This window comes from Halichoeres trimaculatus, unplaced genomic scaffold, assembly GCF_033239565.1.
Source record: "Halichoeres trimaculatus isolate MK-OKI-2021-1 unplaced genomic scaffold, fHalTri1.1 fHalTri1_scaffold_3, whole genome shotgun sequence".
In the NCBI taxonomy this organism is placed as follows: domain Eukaryota; kingdom Metazoa; phylum Chordata; class Actinopteri; order Labriformes; family Labridae; genus Halichoeres; species Halichoeres trimaculatus.
Genome location: NW_027437181.1, coordinates 1,843,657 through 1,863,012, shown reverse-complemented (window position 1 = coordinate 1,863,012; position 19,356 = coordinate 1,843,657). Strand labels below are relative to the sequence as shown.

Below are 19,356 nucleotides of genomic sequence, written 5' to 3'. Positions count from 1 at the left end.
GTTAATATTTTGTCCCTATTTCCCCAAATGCTGGGCTGAGGCTCCGTTCAACGCCAGAATGCTCTACTACCCAGATGTAAACAAGCACAGATAAAAGATGGCGTCTAATCGATGTGATTTGTCAGTATCTTGATTTAAAAAATGCAGCTGAAGTGATGTGAACTGAGTCTAGTTAAGACTGGCAGACCCATCCAACACAGCACAGATATGTGGACAGAAACCTCCAAGGGGGATTAAAAACTGGTGGTGCTAGCTCTTCTAATTACATTAATTACTCTGAGCTAAAGTTTCACAGTTTTTTTCTTCTTATTTTTACTTTATCTGTTTTGACTGGTCGTTTAGGGGAAACTGGAAGCTCTTTCCAGAATCAGAATCAGAATTAGAAAAGTGTTTATCCACCCAGTGTCTTCCAGAGTACAAGGAATGTGTATAAATATTACATAAATAGAAAAATAAAGCTTAAGTAGTCAGAAAAAGCAATGCTAATAATGAGAAAAAGAACTTTGTACAAAGGAAAATAGAATACAAATTTAAGTTAAAATAGCGCGGTTTAAGTATCTTAAAATATCTTTGAAAAAAGAAATTATATTTGTTGGGGTTTTTTTCCACAATCTATTAATTTAAATTTCCCAGTTAAAATTTTTAGAAGTGTTACGATTTTTTCAAATTTACTTTTTCTTCCTAGTTTTTGGAACTTCAATAGTTTTGCGAATTTTTTTAAACTTGAAGCAATTTGGAAATGTCAAAATTTGTAGATTTTTTTTATTGCACATTTAAGAAATTTAATTTTTCCTTTTGAAATGGTTTGAAGTGTTAAGATTTTTTGAAATTTCATTTGTTATTAATTTCTGGAATTTCAAAAAAAATTTCCATTGGAAAATTTTGGAGGGGTTAAGATTTTTTGAAATTTCCTTTTTTTTGGTCCTTCAATAATTTTGTGAAGTTTTTAAAATTTAAAGCAATTTTGAAATTTCAAAATTCATAGAATTTTTATTTTTTTTGCACATTTTAAAAATTTGAGTTTTCCTTTTTTAAATGTGAAGATCTTTTGAAATTTTATTGTTTATTTTTTTCTGGAATTTCTAAAAAAAATTGTGAATTTTCCAAAATTAAAAGCATTTTTTAAATTTCATTATATTGGGGATTTTTTTTATGTTTTGAAAATTTTTGCTTATTTATATTTATATTTTTTAACCAAAAACAAGACTTTGCATGTACAAATTGATTAATTTGAAAAAAAAAAAAACTCTTTGTTCCAATAATTATTCACTTAATTTTAGCTATGAATTGAATTCTTTACAATTTTTTTATTGTGTTTATCGTGAAGATAAAATAGATTCTATGGCTCCAGAATGACTTTAATCAAGCTGAGCTCAGTGAAAATGGCTCTGATTAAAGTAAAAGTTGCAGACCCCTGCTCTAAATGAAATGATTTTTCGGGGAATCTGTGGTATTCATGAAAAATTTTAAAATTTAAAAAATTTCCTTTCAAAATTTTTTGAAGTGTTAAGACTTTTTGAAATTTCCTTTTTTTTCTTATTTTTGGAACTTCAATAATTTTGAGATTTTTTTTTAACTTTAAGCAATTTTGAAATTTCTTGATTTCTTTGTTGATTTTTTTTATTTGCACATTTTAGAAATTAAACTTTTCCTTTTGAAATTTTTGAAATACTAAGATTTCTTTAAATTTCATTTATTTATTTCTGGAATTTCTAAAACATTGTGACATTTTTAAAATGTAAAACATTTTTTAAATTTCATTTTATTGGGGATTTTTTTATGTTTTTGAAAATTTTTGCTTATTTATATTTATATTTTTTTAAATCAAAAACAAGACTTTGCATATACAAATTTATTTAAAAAAAAAACTTCAATAATTATTCACTAGATTTTAGCTATGGATTGAATTCTATACTATTTATCTTTATTGTGTTTATCGTGAAGATAAATTAGATTTTGTGGCTCCAGAATGACTTTAATCAAGCTGAGCTCAGGGGAAATGGCTCTGATGACAGTAAAAGTTTCAAACCCCTGCTCTAAATGAAATGATGCCCCGGTGAATCTGTGGTCTAATGATACGAGCAGTGGTTGGCATGGAGGATGTAAAACTGGGGCTTTATCGTTAGGTGCTTTTAGCAAATGAGCTGCTACAGGGCTAATGCAGAGCACGGGGGAGTGGAGCATCAGATGAGCGGTGTAGGCAGAATCAGCGAGCTGAGTTATTACATGTGTTCGCAGAGAGATCCGTGACTAAGCAGCGAGTAGGAGCGCCGCGTCTGCCAAAGGCTGGAAGCTCCAACCACCAACATCCAACGCTTCCCTCAGCAGAAATGATCTGTTAGCTGCACGTTAATATGTCCAGGATGATGTAATCCATAACCTGAGATTTTTAACCACAGATTAAATCTTATCTCATCAGTCTCAGTGTTCAAACGGCAGCGTGACGATGTTCCCACAGCGTCTTTCCTCTAATCTCTGTTTCTAGTCTGTTTCTTTTAATTTGTCCCACAGTTTTCTTGGCTTAGTTTCCGCTCAAGCCCAGACTCGCCCTCCTCTGCCTGTCTCCTCCGCCCCTCCTGTCTCTGCCGTCAGCCGCCCCTCCCCCGCGCGTTCCTGCTGGCGTTAATGTGAGCGCTGGGTGAATGAGTGAGTGAGGGCCCGGTCTGTCTGGGCTGCTGTCTCTCCGTCCACCATCTGGCCCTCTTAACATGATGGTGTTAATTAAAGTCAAATAACCTCTGCGTATTTGACTCTGTGCTGGATGGGAAACAGCTGGCTCAGAGGAAAGTACCATCTCTCCAGTTTTCTTCTTTAAAAAAAGGAAAAACTACAACAGATCCACTTTAACAGACTTCTCTCTCCAACTGCTGCCGGGTAAAGACAGTCAGGATGTACCGTGTGTCTGACACACTCTGTAAATGACACTCAGAAATGTCTGAGCTAATCTGGGGAATTACAGAAGGGGGAAACACTTGGACCAGGTCCAGGGGAGTTTATGGGTCTGCATTAGCTCACAGACTGCAGGGTAGAGAAGCTATCTTTAGGTAGGAGAGATTTTACTGATACCATTGATAATAATTCCCTTATCAGTTCCTCCTGTGAATCTTCTCTGTAGCTTTACAGGTTTTCTGGGTCGAAGAATCGATCAGGGAATCGTTAAGCACAAAGGTTATGGCTGCCTGTTGCAGCAGCTACTTCTTCTTTGTCCGTTTCTTGTAGTTTTTTCATCTCTTTTCATAATCTTTGTATTTGGAGTGGATCATAACTTTGTATGGCTCGTTTGTTGGTCGTGGACACCAAACTGTTTGTGTCTTCAGTGATATTTTTACTATTTTTTCTCCTGTGTTTGTCTGGAGATCCTACATGTAACCATGGCTGCATTGTTTACATGTGAAATCAGCTGTTAGCAGCCTGTAGCATGTCAATGCTAACTGGTGCTAGGCCAGATGTTTCCCCATAAGGTGAGGAGAAGGAGGTGAGGACAACGTGCTGGTTCGACCTGTCTTTCCATCCATCGTTATTGGGAACGTAAGATCAATCTCCAATAAGATGGACGAGCTAGCTGTGCTAACCCAGCAACAGAGGGAATACCAGAGGGCAGAGTAGCATCATGCTATTCACAGACATGGCTAACAGAGCTAACAGCAGACACCAAGGCCACATGTGAAGAGCTTCACCTGCTGTGAGCAGACAGGATCCAGGAGACAGAGACTGAACAGACTGCTGAAGAAGCTCAGTCCTGGACCCTGTGGAGGTGGAGGCTGGCTGACTGGACAATGATGGACAAGCTGTCAGCATCTATTTTCTTATGGAGCTTTTTACACTTTCTATTCACTTTCTTACTTTGGTTTTCTTGATTGCTGCTGTGACTTCAAATTTGTTGTACTTGTTACAATGACAATAAAGTTCTATTCTATTCTAAACAAATTTATATTTTTTACCACATAAACACATAAAAGTACCGAAAATTGGTACCGTTGAGTACGGATACCAATTGCCAGGTACCAGGCATTGGTACCGTATCGTTTTAAATGTGAGAGGTACCCATCCCTAGTGGACATGTTTGCAACAAGGTTTGATATACAGCAGCCGTAAAGCATGACAGTGCTGAAAACTAGGGATGCACGATATTAGATTTTTGCCGATATCCGATATGCTGATATATCAAAACCCCTTTTGGCCGATACCGATACCGATAATCACAAGTTTGTTTGTTTTTTTCACTGTAAAGAAAGCTAAGTCTATCCTGTACTGGAATTTATATGTTACTCTTATTGTAATGGTCTTATTTGTTTAAGAAACACACATAAAACAAGACAAAAAAACATTTGATTTTACCATAAATAAGAAATGTATTATTTTTCAAACTCAAGACATTCAGTATTGAAATACAGAAAAATAATTTCTTTAGATCACATGAACTATAAATGTACAATTTATTTTTAAACATAACCAAGTTGCATTTGATTATTTTAGAGCTACTGTAACAACCTGGTGACAGACACAGAGCTCTGCAGGGAAAATAAATGAAGTGCTGCATTTTATTTAAGGAGCTGATTTTTCAGATGGAAAATAATAATAATCCAAACTGAATAGCACCTTATCGGCTGTGCATATCGGCAGAAATTTTCATATCTGCTGATACCGATATTGCGCCGATAATATCGTGCATCCCTACTGAAAACACATGAAAAATGGATCGGCCCCGGTCACGTAATGAAATCCAATGCTATCCGATCCTGCATGTCTTCATCTCTGCTCTTTGTTAACTTTGCTTTTCTTCTTCGTTGGATTTATTAGCGGGGTAAACTGTGTCGCGCTGCTACGGTGTCACGCTATTGTTCAACACCTGAGGCTTTCGGCTTACACGCTGCCTACAACGAGAGGGCACAGTTTGCAGTGGAAACACAAACAGGATCAGGCTTAACTGTACCAAACCGTGCTAAACCGTACTGAACCGAACCGGACTGCTTGGTGGAAACGCGGCTTAAGGCGCCAATACCAATCGAGGTATTGGATAGGGACATTCCCAATGCTGTCCAAAACCTTTTAAATCTTAAATTATAGGAAAAATACTCTTATATACTTTTTAACCATTCTTCTTCCCTGCAAAGTATCTTTGTCATTTTACAGTCAAACAATAATTTCCTGTTCAGAGTTCTACTTCTCCACTGATTGATGCTTTTTAATACCCGCTGAACGTGTCACTCTAATATTTAATTTGCTCCTTTTACTGAGGCTACTTTTGTTATTTATTGTGTCTTGAAGCTTCTTTAGCACTTTGGTTAAGTGGGGTTGTTTTTAAAGTGTGCTATCTAAAAACTCTGACTGTGAACCTTTAGGCTGTTCGTTGAAACCTCCAGTTTGACCTCCGTTAAGGAAAATCTATCCTCATCTTTTAACATCTGATATGAGAAAATAAATGATAAAATAATCTAAAAAGTATCTGGAAAGAAAAAGAAGACGGGTTGCTCTGGTAGATAGAAGTGTTAAACTGAATTTCAGTGGACTGGAAATCCAAATTTCACAAACCCACTGTCGGGACACCAGCTGGCAAGGTGGTTTTTGCACTAAAGGCTTTAGCCCTTTTCACAACAGTTGCTGGTTCCACTTCTGGCCACAAAGATCTGCTGCGTCTGCATTTTCTGACTCTGTTTCCTGTCAGTATTCAGCTGTCCTAACTGATACAGACTGAAATGTCAGAGTAATTCAGAAAATTAGATTCAAATTAGAAAACACATTTAGATTCCCTCTTTCATGAATAAGTTAGTTGCTTAAAAAAGCCTGAATAAAATATTAATGATCTTACATATGGTCTATTTATTGCAACATTTACACTGTGTAGATCATCCAAAGCTGGTCTATTTGATACGACCTCTATCTCTGAATTTCCACAAAAATTTTGAGCTTATTTTCTCTTTCTCCAGCTTTTTAAAAGTTTTTTTTAAAGTCTATCTTTGCTTTCAAAACTTCTCTGAGGAAAATATCAGTAAATCTTGACAAAAGCAGTTGGAATGACTGAAACATGAGTGTGCCACATTCATCCACCAGTGTAAATACAACCTCTGATACAGGTGAGTCACCTCTGAAATGGTCATACCTGAGACCTCACCTTGAAATGACTGGAAAAACCCCGATAATGATGAATATCTGCGGTTTGATTGGCCAATATGCAAAGTGAGGTTAAAAAATAAAACAGTTAAGCTACAATAAGTGGAAAAAGTGCCTTTAAAAGTAAGAATTAACGTTATTTTTACTCTTTTACCGTTTTTAGATGAGCGTTTCAACGCATCACTTCGCTTACCCATGCGCAGCGACAGCGAAGTGATGCGGCATGGGTCGGTTCCATTCATTGTGTATTGCACGCGGAAGATTCGCTGACCAACGCGTGTTGGGACACCGACAAAGAGAAGCAAGCCGTAGGGGTCACTTTAAAACAGATTTCCCGCCTTCATATGTAATGATCATCTATTATCAGAAAATATTTTAATTAAACACATATAATTTGAGCTGTTTATGTGAGTAACAGGTCAGTCTGCTGAGTGAGGCTGGACGAATGCGAGTCGGCGACTTCGCGGAGGTGGTAGATTGAAGTTAGATCGACCCTCCTCTGTGTGCTTCCGCCGAAACAACGAGGCAGAAAGAACTATTTTACCAAAAGAACCAACTTTTTTTAGACAAACATAACGTTTCAGTAAGTTCTGCTGTAATCCTAGCTTAAACAGGAAGCCCTGAAGTGTTTGACTGTGGTACAAAAGACGACAATGCTACCGTCCGGGTAACGCGACACCGCAGCATGAGCTAACACCGCTTCAGCAGAGAAACCACTTCCCTCTCCCTCTTACCTGTCGTTTCTTTGTTTTCTGGTGGTGTAAAAGCGATGAAATACGTGTGAGATATTCCTAAATGTTGTTTGTTTTCATTCCACCTCTGTTAGGACCAAGGCCTCTCCCACAGCCGAGTGGAGCTGGAGGCTACAGAAATCAAAATGAGCTGAGGGAGGGAGGCAGGAGCTGCTGCGGCGCAGACTGGCTCCACCCCGGGCCACCTGCATGCTTTCGGCCTGTTTTCACTGTCCCGGGGCGATGCTCGGGACATGGGGCTCTAACACAGGGAGAAATCAGCCGTTTTCAAAAACTGAAGTATTTTTAGTACTTTATGACCATTGTTGTAAGCTCCACTTTATTTAGCTGAACATTGACAGTGATTGAAACCAGGGACGGAGCCAGGACTTCGCTTTAAGGGGGGCCAAACTAATTATGGGGGGGCCTTAGATTACAAAAGTAAGTAGATGACTCTTACTTAATAAAGATATTTATGTACTACTGTTATTACAACTACAACTACTTGTATGTTTCCAAGCAGTTGCTCTTTTCTTCTTTAATATTTTATTGTATTTCATGTTTTAGTGCATCATATTTTAAAATATGTTTAATTGAATTTAAATATAAGGCATCTAACAACAAAATGATCATAAAGTGACAACATTTTACAAAAATTCCCTGTAATTTTTTTTTTTTTTTTTTTCAAAGAAAAGTTTAGGGTGGGCCTTTCAGAAAGTGGGTGGGCCTGGGACCGTTGGGCCCACCCATAACACAGCCCCTGGTTAAAACTATAAAATAAAGTGATATAATGTGATGTAATCCAGTAAAAAAAAAAAAAAAAAAAAGGAAGAAAAAAAAGTAGCTTATTGTGAACAGGGAATGAATTGATGAGCAAATAAAGGTCAAAATAATTTTAATTAAAGTTTTGTTTTTGGTCTCATTTGTCATGATTTGTTAATTGATTTACATTCAGTGTCGCATACTACAATTAGGATGTGTAATATTCTTTTATAGCTTATATTATGTTTGTTTTTTGTTACTAATATACATAAATTGTATATGTTTACACTCATAAATTGGAGTTTTTAAAAAACAGCTTTGCTATCATTACTTTGCAGACACATAAAGCTGATGGAACAATGCCTGATAGACTGATGTTAAGTTACATTGCAAGATTTCAATACTTCTTTGGCTGCTGAAATGATTTTTGTTTATATATCTTTAATTTATTTTATTTTTTTAATTGATATGTTTTTTAAGCCAAACAAAAAATTTATTATTTATTATTATTTATGTATTTGTAATTATTTTAATTTTTATCATTTTCATTTTATTTCATTTTTTTATTTTTATTTATTTATTTATTTATTTGTAATTATTTTAAGTTTTTTGTATTTTTTTTTTTAATTTATTGAAAATTGGCTTTGATTCCCCCCCCCCAGAAAAAAAAAAAAAAAAAAGTTTGTGGATGATTTCATCTGCATGGGGGCTTAGTATCATGTTGATGAGGTAGAGCTCTTTGAAACTCATGTATTAAATATGATTTGTTCGTCAATACAGGGTTTGTTTGTGTGTCATTGTTTTTTAGATATTATCTTAGAAAAAAGTCATAATTCTGATTTTCTTGGAATATTAAATTGGTCTTTTTTCACTTAAGAAGCCCTAGTCCTCTTCAAGCTCATGAACCCTTCCTAGTACTGTTTCAGGCAAGTCTTTAACATTTTCAAATGTCATCTTATGAAAAAAAATTGAACAAACACCTGTTTTTTGTCCCTTAAATAAATCTGCTACCACAGTCCATGACAGCAGACCAGTTTCCCAACTCTTCATCTTTGTAGCAGTCCAGTTTGTTCATGTAGATACACAGATTGACCACTAGATGGCAGTGGTTTTCCTCTGGCTTTACTCCACATGTCTTTCTAAGAAGCATTACCGTAATGTTGGATGGAAATGGGACTCACGTTGCTGAAACATTGAGATGCATTTAGAGTCAAAGAGAAAAAAAGCAAACAAAAAGAGGAATAATAAAGTAAAAAAATTCATTATTTGACGATAAATGGCAGAAAAAATTAAAGTACTTAATTATTTTTTATTTTATTCTTTTATGGCTTATATATTATTTATTTTTTAAATTATTATTTATCATTTTTATTTATTATTATCATTATTTATAATTTTTATTCATTTATTATTAATTTATTTATACTTTTTTGTTTATTCATTTATTATTAATTTATTAGTTTATTTCATACATGCAGCACCAGGTAAGCCAAAGATAATCTAATGTGTTTCCTGTACTATTAAAAGGCTAAGTGGGAAAATAAGAATTACAGTAACACAAAAATAAGCAGGACATTAAAAGCTCAAAAATGAACGAAAAGAAAACATGTTTCAGACGTGATATCAAATTTAAACCGACTGATTTATTTCCAGACATGTTTAAAAACTAGTCACATGAATCATTCAGCATCAAATCTGTCGTATCAAACAAAATCCAATCATAATCTGTAAAACATCATTGATACAAACCAACCACCTGAACAACCTGTGGCCACAGAAAGCCTGTGCCCGTCTATTAGAGGAGTGTGGGGGTTAAAAGCTGTCAGTGGGACAGGCACAAGCTGTCAATCTGAGTTCACTCATTAGTTCCCACATCGCTCGGACAGACACACACAGATCCAGCCTCCAACGCCGACCTGCGTCCACAGGTAAATAAGACTCTGTCGTTTTTGTCGCAGATGGAGAGAATTCATGATGAGCTGTAAAATTCAGGGTGTGTTTAGTTTATGATCCACAGCAACAAGCTGTTACAGAGTTTCCTAAGGAGATTAAATGGAGCGCACCAAGAGCTCAGGGCTGGGTGCTCATAACAATAACAAAGGTTTTTTTTTTTAACCAGACACTCAGTTTTTACCAGAGGGAGACAGATATCTGACACACACACTTCATGGGAAATGTTGGGGTTGCTGGTTGCTGGAGTCACTTCAGGCTCTGAGGAAATGTGGTACATCACAGACCGAACAATAGATTTATTCTGAATTAAAGTCACTTTAGAGCAAAGACAAAGGGATCACCATCACCCTCACCACCATGTAGTTTTTATTTTCTATCAGGAAACAGTCGTCCAGTTTTATCCAAGGTTTAGGCGCTAAACCAGAATCTAAGACATCCTGCAGTCTAGTCCACACTCTACGGTTCAGGCCTAATCTTCCTCACACCTGCCACGGTCGTGCCAAGCTATAAATACTGGGGTCATAAGAGGATCCACCTGCTATCAGTGAGAAGGAGCCTGATGGATACTCGCTCATGCCAAAGAAGACAAGCAAAAGATTTAAAGTCCAGACTTAAGCAACACTTCCACTGACAGCCGTGAGGAAGAGGAGGACGAGGGGGAGGAAGGGCTGACAGGGGAGTCATGCTGGCTTAATATACAAAATGCTGATTTTACTTTATTTATATTTAATTTTTATTTGATTTTTATGATGTAAAGCACTTTGTAACTTTGTTTGAAAAGTGCTTTATAAATAAAGTTTATTATTATTGTTATAGTTATTAATGACTGATATGTGGCAAGACATTAGCAAACAACAACAAACTGATGAGTTGAGTGACGAGTTCATCAGTGTATGGTATCAAATTCAAGTATTCTTTTAAATAAATGTAAATTTTTGCACAAAATTCTATATTTATCTATTATATTTTTTTGTCTGCGAACTTTTAAATTTCAAAATTGTTAATATTTTTGGAAACTTCTGGATTTTTTTTTTAAGAAAATTTTGAAATTTTGTGCAATTTTTGCAAAATTTTGACATGTTAAAAAATTACATTTTTGAAATTTAGCATTTTTTTAATTTAAAATAGCTAATAAAATTTCAACTGTTTAAATACAATTTTTTATATTTTTATATTTTTTATATTTATCCTTAGTATCAGTATTTTTTTAAATCATTATTATTGTTTTTTTTTTTTTACATTTTCATACAGGTTTCAAAATTTTTTTTTTTTTTTTTTTAGAATTTATGTAAATGCATTACTGTTACATTGATGTTTACAGCATCATCATAAATGTTTTTATTTTTTCAGATGTTTTTCTTTCTTTTAATGGTGGGGTTCTTAGTTTTCATATCTATAAAATATATTTTAGCATTTTTCCTCACATTTCTCTTTTACCTCTTTCACTTCTTCTCTTCTGTTTCATTTTACTGGCTGCTTTTATGATGTTTTATAAGGAAGTTTATTATTATTATTATAATACATGACTGATATGTGGCAAGACATCAGCAAAGAACAACAAACTGATGAGTTGAGCGCCGAGTTAATCAGTGTATGGTATCAAATTCAGGTATTCTTTTAAATAAATTTATTTATTTTGCACAATCTACTTTATTTATTTATTATATTTTTCTGTTTGCAAACTTTTTCATTTCAAAATTGTTAAATTCTTTTGAAAAATTGTGATTTTTTTTTTAAAAAAGGAAATTTTTGAAATTTTGAAGTTTTGTAAAATTTTAGGAAAATTTTGACACGTTAAAAATATTACATTTTTGAAATTTAGCATTTTATTAAATTTTAAAAATTGCTAAAAAAAAAATTTCAACTGTTTTAAATGTAATTTTTTTATTTTTGCATTTTTATATTTAACACATTTTTTAATCCCTTTTTTTAAATAACATTTTTTTTACATTTCCTAAAGTATCAAAATTTCACAATTTTTTTTAGAAATTTTTGCAAATGCATTACTGTTACATTGATGTTTACGGTAACAAAACCCACATCATCAAGTCTAGGAATAAAGTATTTTGAATATACTTTGAGATTATATTTACAATACAGTGTAAGGGCAGCATACAGTGGATCAGCTCTTTGGCGCCATCTACTGCAGTGGAGGACATGTGTCTTCTGGAGTCAGAAGACGTATTGTTTTTCATATAGTATGAATTTTTATTTTAACAAAAATATCAGTATTAAGAGTTAAAATATTGATGTGTTATCACAGGTCAAAGTATCGTGATGTGCTGCTGTAACGGTATTTTTTCACACCTCTAATGCCGTTTTACTTTTATCCAGGTTATGTCAGGCTGATATGTAACTCGGGTTTAGCAGGTTTGCTGTCATGTAAGACCAAGCTGTAAGTCTACATATGTAACACTTCAAGTCAAAGCCATCTGGCCTGGTGTTCACAGAGTTCACAGTCGAGACCATGAAGGGTACAGGAGTACTCTCTAAGCCTCCTCTACATTCACGGTTCAGAGTTTGTGAGTCAGAGAAATGCACTATGAAAGAAAACAGCAGCTTTTCTCAGGGTTTTTCAGCCGATGTTCTGACTCGTGGCTGAGATTTTGGATATACAGAGGCTCTATGTATGGTTATGGAGTACTATTTAATTAGTTGTGTTTATCTTATTGTTTTATATAACTTTAAAGGAAGGTGATTTCCTTTTTGTTGTTGTTGTTATTGAACGCAGAAATAGCAACAACTCAACATTAGTTCATTTACACGTCATCCTGCATATTCTATGTTAACGTGACCAAAATCAACTAAACTTAACATCTTATACTAATTTGCTATTTTTCCAAAGTTACACAGTAAAAACCTGGAATCTTATCAAGTGTTTTTGATTCATTTTCAGTAAAAAAATGTCTTTTCAGACTTAATATGAGCCACATTCACCTGATCAGCCCAGAAAAATGTCTGATTTCAAGTTATTTAAAGATAAAAATGAGGTCTGAATTGTTCTTAACATGTAAAAACAAAAAAATCTGCCAATGGAACAAGAGAAATGTAACTTGTTTTAAGACATTTTTCTAGTTTCAACCAAATTTTGGTGCAAAAAATTCTTGATCCATTGACAGATATGTGTATATTCTACTTGTCACAGCAATTCAGACCTCATTTTTGTCTTAAAATAACTTGAAATCAGATATTTTCTGGACTGGTCAGGTGAATGTGGCTCAGATTAAGATTTCAATTTTTCAGAGTATTTCTTTCATTGGAGAGGACAGGGAAGTGGACGGAGCAGGAAATGGTGTAAGAGTGGGAGGGGACATGTAACATGTAGGAAAGAGGACAGAGGTTTGACCTGCTCCAGGGTCAGCACCATGGGGTGCACAACTTAATCCATTAGGCCAAACTGGTCCACACACACTGCAAAAAACTGAAATCTAATCAAGTGTTTTTGTCTTATTTAAAGAAAAAAAATGTTGTATCATACTAAATATGAACCACATTCAAGCAGCAACCTCCGGTCTGAGATTATGAGACAAGGCTGAAGAGCTAAAATCTGCTGTTTCTCCAGTGTTCGCTTGAGGCTGGCTCTGGAAGTACAGGAAGTCACAGACACACCAAGCCAAAAAAAAGCTGTTTTCAAAGCAGAAATTAACCTATTTACAGCCTGGTTCAAAAAACATCTCCTGTCTGAGTCGTTAGTTTCACTCCCAGCTCCCACAGTACGGGGGTAAATTTTCTGCTAACTGGGCCGTTCAGAGGATATTAAAGGGTCAGTTCAGTTTTTTTGAAGTGGGGTTGTATGAGCTCTATGTGACCACTCCGCGGATGTCTCCTCTGTATTCCTTTCAGTTTCCATCTGTAGCAGCTCTTCTTCTGTGTGCTCCGGTTCATACAGGTATCCTTTTGGTTCCAAAGTGAATGAAACTTCATCGTCGCTGTCATAGTCACTCATTTTGAATTTCCTACGCTGCCTCACAATCCTTAGAGTACAAACAAAAGAATTACGATACTTGATCAAACTTACACAAGGCTAAAACCAGCGCTCGAAGCATAGCTTGTTTACATTCCCTACAGCTGGAAGGAGGAGGGGGGACGGAGCGCACTAGCGCTGCGCGGAAGGATACATGACCAGTTAGTTAGGTCCAGATAAATGTTTATATTTCCGAAGACTTAATGCACTTAAAAAATATTTTATGTATCGTACTCTTAAACTGTGGTATTACTTTTTGATTTTAGTTCTTGTAGGCAGAGAAAATAGCCTTTGAATTTGGTACCGTCTGTCCCTGTTAGCGTCTATTTCCTCGTCACCATCGATTACAGTTTGTGTCTTACTGAGGGAGAGGAGACAACTTTCTACTGTATCTAATGTCCTTAGTGGTCACATAGAGCTCATACAACCCCACTTCAAAAAAACTGAACTATCCCTTTAAGATCGCGAGCTCCCCCAATAAGAGGAACAACTGAGGGTCACGTGACCGATGGGCGCCCTATGGCTGTAGGCGAAGCCCTTGCCACTACCAATATGGCCGCTATAGCTGATCTGCTTCGTTTTCCGTTTCAGACAGGCGACGTCGGCGAGACTACGTTCATGTTTTATACAGTCTATGGCCACATTCAACCGACCAGTCCAGAAAAATGTCTGATTTCAAGTTATTAAAAGACAAAAATGAGGTCTGAATTGTTGTAACAAGTGAAAAAAAAATCTGCAGATAGAGCAAGAAAAGTTTGCTAGAAAATTGCCGTAGGCAGGATAACCCAGGTAAGATGTCGATTTGTAAACCGGCACAGCCCCTCCCGTCCTGTGTTCTCTGACATCACGACCTTACGCAAGTTTAGCCCCTCCCACAAGAAGTTTACATACAAGTTTATGGTTCTTCTCCCTCTTCTTCTTCTTCATACTGTCCTCGTTTAACTCTTTGGTGTTTTGGGGGTTCTGATTGGTCAGAGATTCCTGGAGCTGTTGAGAAAAGGGTTATCAATGGATACTCAACATTTAATTAGCATAACAAGTAAAGTTTACATTTTCTGACATGGACAGATTCCTCTCGTGAATATTTCTGCAGCAGGAGCAGATTTGCCCTGAACTGTCGGTAGTTTTTCATCGAGTCCAGCAGGAAAGTAAAGTTTCTCTCTCCTCTTTCTCTCCACAGAGTTTTTGTGTCTGTTTCTGTCCTGATGTCTCATCGTCTTTGACATGAAGGTTCAGGAAAACCTCCACAGCCTCAGCTCGTCAGATCTGGGGACTTTCATGAAGACATAGGCCGCCCCGCTGTGCCTGACCTGTAGGTTTGGAGCTCATCGAGCCACCAGCTGTGACATGTTGGCGTCTGTGGATCCCAGCCCGCTCACCCAACAACTGCCTCCTGTGGCGTCCCCGTTCTTCCCAAGCAAAGTGGACTGAGTTAGAGAAAAGGAATGGAGCCCTGACTGTGTTTTCATCACCCCTCACCTCGATAACCCAGCAGAGATCCTCGTCACAGACTGTTATGTAAGAACTGGTGTTTTTATGTAGAGTGGCTCAGAGCAGCGCAGCCTTGGATCCATCGTGGAGCCACAGTCCGGCCGGACGCCCGGCCTTCGGGCCAGAGTCGCTCCAGACCAGCAACTACTCCCTGGTGTTACTGATCCAGCTCAGCCTGCTCTCCTTCGACCTGTTCGTCAACTCCTTCAGCGAGCTGCTGAGGGCCGAGCCCGCGGTCCAACTGGTTCTGTTCATGTGAGTAACGGGCTTTCACGTCTTCAGCAGGAAACTTCCCCGCTCAGCCTCAGGGGGGCGACTCTGAGCTTAAAACAGCCTTTAGCTTCAGGAGCTGGTACTGAGTCATCCTGGAGGCTGGAGGGAAATAAAACAGAGCGAGTGGTCTTCCTGATCCTGACCCTGTTCTTCCAGCTGGTCACAGGTTTACACTGCAAAAAGTGAAGTTTCTTGTATTACGACATTATTTTAATTCAAGCAAATTTGTTCTTTTTCCATTGGCACAGGAGTCTGCAACCTTTACTTTTCACGAGCCATTTTACCTCAGCTCACCTTGACTGAAAATATCCTGGAGCCACAAAATCAACTTTATCTACACTATAAAAACTAAAGGACGTATAAAACTCTGTACAAAGTCAAAATTACATGAATAATTATCAAAAACAGATTTTGTGGGGGGGAATAAATGAAAGTGTATGTGTGAAGTCTTGTTTTGTTACTTTTTAAAAATAATTTGCAAAGAATTCAACAATTTACAAAAATAAAAATAAATATGTGAAAATGTGTCAAAAAATTGCAAAAAATAAAAAAATAAAAAAAAACGGAAATTTTTGAAAATGCAATTTTTTACGTTTTCAAAAATTTGCAAACTTTTAAAAAACACATGTTTTTCTAAATCCTAAAACTATAAAAATTACCCAATTTGAAATTTTAAAAGTTTGTAATTGTGTCAATTTTTAAATTGCAATAAAAAAAATTGCATTATTTCAAAAAATGTGAAAGGGTTAGGGTAAGGGTTTAAAAAAAAAAAAAAGATTTATAAAGATTACTAAAAAAAAACAGATTTTTCTTTTTAAAAAGCTTATCATAACTTTTTCAAAAATTTCTAAACATTAAAAAACCTATTTTTTAATCTTAAAACTGTTAAAATTGCACCCAATTTGAAATTTTAAAAGTTTGTCAAAATATTGAAATTGCAAAAAAAATAATAATAAAATCTTGCAATAATTTCAAAATAGTGAAATTTTAAAAATTTCCCCCAAAAAAGCAAAAATAAAAAATGATTCATAAAAAACATATTTTTTATAAAAATGTTTAATTTTTTTACATTTCCAAAAATTTGTAAATGTTTAAAAAAACATTTTCTTATCCTTAAAATGTAAAAATTGCACCCAATTTTAAATTTTAAAAGTCTGTTTTAGTGTCTAACAATATTGAAACTTCAAAAATTTGCAAAAAAAAAAAAATATATAAAAAAATGTTTAATTATTATTTTTTTTAGTGACAGGTCTTTTACCATCCATGCCCTTTGTAAGAAAAAAAAAATCCTTATTTCAATAATATTTTAAAGCCTCAAGGAGCCTGTGCAAAGGAGTCAAAGGTTCACTCGTTACAGAAATTCAGACCTAAATTTTGTCTTCAAATAAATTGAAACAAGACATTTTTCTGGACTGATCAGAAGAATGTGGCTCATATTGAGAGTAATTTTATATTCTTCTCGTATAACAAGAGAAAAACACTTGCTAAGGTTTCCGTTTTTTGAGGTGTAATTTCATTTCTCTCTGCTTTCTTCCACAGTATGCAGGACATTTCCATCCTCTTCAACCTGATCATCATTCTGCTGATGCTGTTTAACACCTACGTCTTCCAGATCGGCCTGGTGGCCATACTGCTGGAGCGGTTTAGAGCTCTGCTAATGCTCTCTGCTCTCTACCTGACCTTCAGTATCATCCTGCACTCCTGGCTCATGGTACGTGCTGCGTCCAAGATCTGGCTTCAAATGATTTTACTTCATTTATTTCTAAATTCAGACTGATTTCCTGAAAGTTATTGTTGATGCTGTTTTTAAATGTCTCCTCAGAACCTTCGCTGGTTGAACACCAACAGGTTTATTTGGACGGATGGCCTTCAGGTGCTGTTTGTTGTCCAGAGAGCTGGTGAGCTTATTCAATTTTTTATTTTATTGTGAAAGTCTCTGCCATGAGGCTCAGGTTGGTTTTCAGAGCTCTGCCCTCCTTCTGTCTGCAGACTCCAGGCGCTGAGCTCATGTTTTAATGTGGAGTGATTTTCACTGACACAGACGCTCATAAGAGGATAAAAGGATTCATTGTCTAGTTTCTGTTGCTCTCAGCAGGTTGTGTCTTAATAACTATGAGGAGACTCTGTGGGCATGTTTCATCTTTGTTTGGTCTGTGACTTCACACACACACTCAGACGCTCGCTCAGTGTGTGGCTCAGTGTTGCATCACACACTCCTCAGAATACATACTTTTAGACATATCAGAGTCCCCTTAAAGCCAATGATTTACAAATGGTCAGTGAAATATAAAAACCATAAAGACAGCTACATGCACAACGCTTTCTACCACATTCTTGGTGGTTCAAAATATGAGCTCTGCTTTACTGCTCAACACAACTTTAACTGGTCAAACTAACCGCACCCATTTGTGTTTTTCCAGCTGATTTTTACACAGACATTTTATTTAAATATTTCAAGTAAACAACCTGAGTGTAATGAAAATAAGACAATGCTTTACCCTCTGATGATAAATGTAATTTATAGTTTTTAGACTGAACCAGAGGTCTGCAACCTTTTCCCTCAGCTCAGCTGGATTAAAGTCATTCAGGAGCCACAAAATCTACTTTATCTTCACAATGAAGACTGTTAAGTGCGTAAAATTCAATTCATAGTTAAAATCTAGTGAAAAATTATCTGAATGAGAAGTTTTTTTTGGATTATTCAAATTTTACATGTGATATCTTACTTTTTGGTTTTTAAATAAATTGCAAAATTTTCACAATTTTTTAGTTTTTTTTAGATTAAAAAATAAAATAAATAATTATAATAATAATATTAAAAATAATTATTATGATTAATTAAAATTAATACATTTAAATTGAAATTTCAAAAATGTGCAAAAATTTATTAAATTCCATTTTTTTAAATATTTTTTAAAATTTGCAAAAATTTCAAAATTTCTGAAAGTAAACTTGTTTTCATTTCTTCATTTTTTTGTTTGCTAATGTCTTGCCACATATTAATCATGTATATTAATACAGCACGTTGTCTGTTAAATGAATCCATCCACACAGAATTAAAATCTGTATTTTCTTCCAGATCAGTCTTTTTGTACATTTCTACAAGTTTGCAAAAGTTTCAAAAGATTTCAAGATTTTTAAAAAGAATTGCAAAAATTGCAAAAAAAAAAAAAAAATGAAATCTAGCAAAATAATAATAAAACTAAAAACTGAAAGTCTTAAAGAATTTGCATAAATTGTGAGATTTCAACAAGTGTGAACAAGTTTTTAAAAAATTGAGATTTTGAAAATTTGCAAAAAAAATGAAATTAAAAAAAAATTGCAAAAATTTCAATAAATTTTGGAGTGTTCAAGGATTTGCACAAATTTTGACATTTTAACTATTGTGGAAAAGTTTTAAAAAAATTGAGATTTCTTAAATTTTCCAAGGTTTTTAAAAAATTTTAGAAAAAAAAAAGAAATTTTAAAAACCTTGGCAAATTTGCAGAGTTGAAGTAGAGCGTCGGCAGGCTTTATTGACAAATGTTAATAAAATTAAACTTCTTTATTTCAATAATATTTTGCTTAAAACTACAAGGAGCCACTGCAAAGGAGTCAAAGGGCCACTTGAGGCTCCAGAGCCACAGGTTGAAGACTGTTGATCTAAACATAAATAACATGGCCCCAAAATAAACTGTTTAAATTTTATAGTTCTTCAAACAACTAATCTGAATCATGAGAGGTTTAAGATGGAAAAATATGCGTCTGGATTTATACTAAGAAAGTAAGTCCAGGAGTTTTCTAGAGTTGGTCACACTATGAAAGAAAGCTCTTGAATTTTCACAGTAAGTTTTGTTATAAAAGAGCATTCATGATTTATCTGAGACTGATCAGTGAGCTTTGTTTTCTATGTTTTGTGTCAGTAATCCACATGTTCCTCTCTCACAGGCTCTGTGCTGTATTACTACTTCTACAAGAGGACCTCAGAGTATCTTGGCGACCCGCGGCTCTACGAGGACTCGCCGTGGCTGCGAGAAGTCTTTGTCCGGGCCCGACAGTGATCTCACGGCACCCCCGCACACGGTGCCACAG

General features: G+C 35.3%; 2 protein-coding genes across 2 annotated transcripts in view; one reads left to right on the top strand and one right to left on the bottom strand.

The window, feature by feature from the left end:
* Window positions 1–7,047, bottom strand: part of LOC141787972 (CD151 antigen-like) — a 42,392-nt gene extending 35,345 nt beyond the window's left edge. Inside the window, exon 1 of the mRNA XM_074666738.1 lies at window positions 6,846–7,047. The gene's annotated coding sequence lies outside the window, so the exon portion shown is untranslated. The remainder of the gene's footprint in view (window positions 1–6,845) is intronic.
* A 7,687-nt stretch (window positions 7,048–14,734) lies between these two features.
* On the top strand, window positions 14,735–19,333 carry LOC141787973 (transmembrane protein 138-like). Its single transcript, XM_074666739.1, has 4 exons — window positions 14,735–15,267; window positions 16,825–16,996; window positions 17,108–17,183; window positions 19,213–19,333. Exons 2-4 carry the CDS (start codon window positions 16,826–16,828, stop codon window positions 19,323–19,325), a joined length of 360 nt encoding a protein of 119 aa, XP_074522840.1. The 5' UTR covers window positions 14,735–15,267; window position 16,825; the 3' UTR covers window positions 19,326–19,333.
* The last annotated feature ends 23 nt before the right edge of the window (window positions 19,334–19,356 follow it).